Genomic DNA, 3789 nt, shown 5'->3' with positions numbered 1-3789 from the left:
GCGCGCCCTGCTCTAGCTGGGGGTGTCCCTGTCCCTGCAGGTGGGTTGAAAGCTCCCTCCCCACCCAAACCACTCTGTGACTCTGTGAAGAATCACGCTTTCAAGCTCAACATCTTCCCCACGAATCCTCTCCCAAAAGCCCCCCAAGACCCCGCCAGCACCTGGCCTGAAGGCCCGAGCCCGACGGGCCGGGGCTGGGTTGGGTGCTGAGCCCTCCCCTCCCCAGCAGGCTGGGCGCAGCGTCCCGGGAGCAGAATGAGAGCATGGCCGGCCTGCCGCACATCCCGGGCCCCGAGAACCTCCGTCCCTTCACCCCCGCCTCGCTGGCTGCCATCCAGGAGCGCATCGCCCAGGCTGAGGCGCTCAGGATAAAGCGCCAGCACGTGGAGCTGCCCGAGGAAGAGGAGATCAAGCCCAGCAGCGACCTGGAAGCTGGCAAAAATCTGCCCCTCATCTACGGCGACCCACCGCCGGAGCTCATTGGGACCCCCCTGGAGGACCTGGATCCTTTCTACAAGGATAAGAAGGTGAGAGGCGGAGCTTAGACCCTGGGTGGACTTGGCATTAGATGTAAGTCCCAAGAAAAAGACCAAAGCACGGACCTTCTCTTCTCTCAGCCGTGCCCCAGGGTCTCATCTGAGCCCATCTTGGTGATCCACAGCCCCAGCCTGCTGCGGTGGTTTCTCCTCCGAAGCAGAGCAGCCGTTCCTTGGCAAAGTCCCAAGCCTTTGGAGATGCAAAGCATGCACAAAGGTCTCACCTCTAGCAGCAGCACTTGATCCATGGGAGTTTTGGGGGGTGTGCAGAAGGCCTAACTCATCTTCCTCCTCTCTTTTCTCCACAGACATTCATAGTCCTCAACAAAGGGAAGGCCATCTTCCGCTTCTCAGCAACCCCTGCCCTCTACATGCTGGGGCCCTTCCACCCCATCCGCAGAGGAGCCATCAAAGTGCTTATCCATTCATATCCTTGCCCTTCGCAACGTTGCTCCATTGCCAGGACAAACCCTCGTGATCAAATGGCAAAGAGCCCCCTTGGAGAGGGCTGAGAAGTGTTTCGGGACGGTGTGGTGAGACAATCTTCTGGGCTGGCCCCCACCATGGCCAGGACCCACTGCCCAGCTACCCCAGTGCTTTGGTCCCTTCCCAAGAAGCAGGTGCTTGAAGGCTTTGGGCACCCTGGTGGCCCCAAGAGCTCAGTCTTGGCTGGAGAAGGGAGGAATCAGTTGGGTTGGAGAAGGGAAGGAACCTCAGTGGTGGAGCTTCCTAGGAAGAGGTTCAAGGTCTCCAAGGTCTGGAGAGGCTTGGAAAGGAAGGAAAATGTTTTACAGCTCAAGGGGTCATGTCCCATCTGGGAAGTGGGTGAACTAGGGAGCTCAAAGGATGCTTTGGGATAGGGAAAGCAGAGGAACCAGGACATTGGGGTACAGGGAAGGAGGCAGCTTGGGCAATGCTAGGGTTATTGTTGAGACAAGCAGAGATGGAAAGACAGGAAGAACCCCAAGAGGGGCACTAGGATGGGTGAGAAGTGATCCCAGCAGAGCTCTGGCAGCAGCAGGGGTTGATGGCCAGGAGGTAGGAGGGAAAAGAGTGAGTGTTTGTGGCAGAGGGATAGGAGAAGTGGGGAAAGCTGTGTCCTGGGGTGATGGAGAGGAAGGAACACGGGGGACAAGAAGAGAGGCAGAGCCAGCACCACAGAGATGGGAAGGGGAGGAGAAGGGGAGGGCTGGGCCAGGACCATGCATGGGAGCAGGGGGGACTAAGGGGAAAGTGTGAGCACCAGGAGAGGGTTGCAGGAGGAGCAGGTCAGGGCATGGGACCAAACTGGGAGCCAGGACAAGAGGAGCAGGGTGCTTGGCTTCATAGTCGTGTGAAGGGGGGAAACTGAGGCAGCAGCTGCAGCATTTCTCCTTGACCAGGTTTTAAATTATTCAGCATGTTCATCATGATCACAATTTTAACCAACTGCGTGTTTATGACGCTGAGCAACCCCCCGGCGTGGTCCAAGAACGTGGAGTAAGTCCCTGCCTTCCACCACCTCCCCCAGCCATGGGGACCATCCCAGCTTGGCCATCCTCAGGAGAGAGGGGATCAAGGCTGAGAGAGGGGTGTGGGGATCCAGGAACTCTTCAGAGGAGGAGGGAGGTCGCTGGGAGATGCTGGTGGCCCTCCTGATCCCAGAAGGAATGTCCACACTGCATTAGGCATTGCAAAGAGTGGGAGTGTTTCAGAGCTGCCCAAAATCTGGAGGGGTCCCTGTGGCAGAAGACCACCGCAGAGCAGGTTGGGCTGGGTCAGAGAGGTGGTCTGGAGAGGTTGAGCAGATCCACCAGTCTGCAGAGCAGGGACAACCAGCCGCAGGTGAGAAGGGGAAATTTCAGTGTTTCCTGCTGTGGCTCTGCACAGTCGGGTCTCAGCAGGGTTTTACAGAGGGTGTGGTGGTGCTGGGACATCAGCAGGGACCAGAAGTGTTACAGAACAGTCACCACAGTGACTGGTACCCCAAGATGTCCCAACCTGCCTTACAAGGTGAGGTGAAAACCTCCCCCAGTGCTGAAGCACCCCAAGAACCCAGCAGCCTATGACCATGAGCCCACATACTCAACTCACCAAGATGGTCCTGCTGGCAGGGATGGAGGAAATCTCATCCTGAGCTGGCCCTTGGACCCAGGTGAGTGTCCCCTGTGTGGCCATTCCCGTTTCAGATACACTTTCACTGGGATTTACACCTTTGAGTCCCTCATCAAGGTACTGTCGAGAGGATTCTGCATCGACGACTTCACATTCCTGCGTGACCCGTGGAACTGGCTGGACTTCATGGTCATCTCCATGGCGTGAGTTGGGTGGGATGGGATGGGCTGAGGAACGGGGGGGTGGGTGCCTGGCAAATCCCTTGCAGCCCTCTCCTCTCCTCTCCTGCAGCTACATTACCGAGTTCGTGGACCTGGGGAACATCTCTGCTCTCAGGACCTTCCGTGTCCTCCGTGCCTTGAAAACCATCACGGTGATACCAGGTGGGACCTAAAGAAGGGGCCTCCTTTCCATATCTTCCCTTTCCTTGAGCTCAGGTTTCCCACAGTTCAATTCCTTGTTCTATTGACAGCTCTAAGAGAAAACAGAGGAAATAAGATTTAGGATACTTCTAGTTTTCCACATAATTCAGCTTTTGAGTCATGTCCTGCTGACTCTACATCTTGAAACGAGCTGCACTCAGTTGTTTGGCCACCAAAAGCCCGTGATGAGCCAGATGTGGTGGGTTTAGGGCCCCCTGGAGTTGCCTTATGTGGGTTTGTGCTCACGTTGTGTTTACAGGCTTGATTAACCACTACACCTTGTGTGGTCCTTGGAGTCATAAACTCAGTGGTGTCCTCACTGCTCTGGTGCTAGAGTTGAGATATTTAATGGTTATTCAGGCAAGAGCCACGTAGAGAGCATTAACATCACCCCAAACATCCAGCCTGTGCTGTTAGGAGCATGTTACCAAGTACCTCTGACAGCTATTTCCCAAATTTGATACCAATTCAATACCCTGCTTTGGTACCACCTTGTGCAAACTCAGAGAAAGGATGGGTCAGGCCCCTTGAAGAAGCAGGAGATCAAACAGAAAAGAGTAATTTCTCGTGGTGAATAAATTCTTGTGGCCTTGCACTTTCCAGATCTTTCAGGTTCACATTTGAATGGTTTTTTCCTCCATCAAACAGGCTAGAAATTGCATATAGCAAAACAGAAGCTGCTGCCTCTTTCTGGAATCACATGCCCCCAAGAGGCTCTGCAGAAATAGCAGTTGCAA

General features: G+C 55.1%; 1 protein-coding gene across 1 annotated transcript in view; it reads left to right on the top strand.

Moving 5' to 3' along the window:
• Nucleotides 1-278: 278 nt before the first annotated feature.
• Nucleotides 279-3789, top strand: part of SCN4A (sodium channel, voltage-gated, type IV, alpha subunit) — a 31741-nt gene continuing 28230 nt past the window's right edge. The window contains exons 1-5 of the mRNA XM_008939838.1: nucleotides 279-527; nucleotides 845-983; nucleotides 1919-2015; nucleotides 2705-2833; nucleotides 2922-3013. Coding sequence (XP_008938086.1) covers nucleotides 908-983; nucleotides 1919-2015; nucleotides 2705-2833; nucleotides 2922-3013 — 394 coding nt within the window. The 5' untranslated portion in view covers nucleotides 279-527; nucleotides 845-907. The remainder of the gene's footprint in view (nucleotides 528-844; nucleotides 984-1918; nucleotides 2016-2704; nucleotides 2834-2921; nucleotides 3014-3789) is intronic.

Source organism: Merops nubicus, unplaced genomic scaffold (assembly GCF_000691845.1).
Source record: "Merops nubicus isolate BGI_N331 unplaced genomic scaffold, ASM69184v1 scaffold45414, whole genome shotgun sequence".
Taxonomy (NCBI): domain Eukaryota; kingdom Metazoa; phylum Chordata; class Aves; order Coraciiformes; family Meropidae; genus Merops; species Merops nubicus.
Note: the sequence above shows the minus strand (reverse complement) of the source record. Positions and strands in the feature narration are given on the sequence as shown.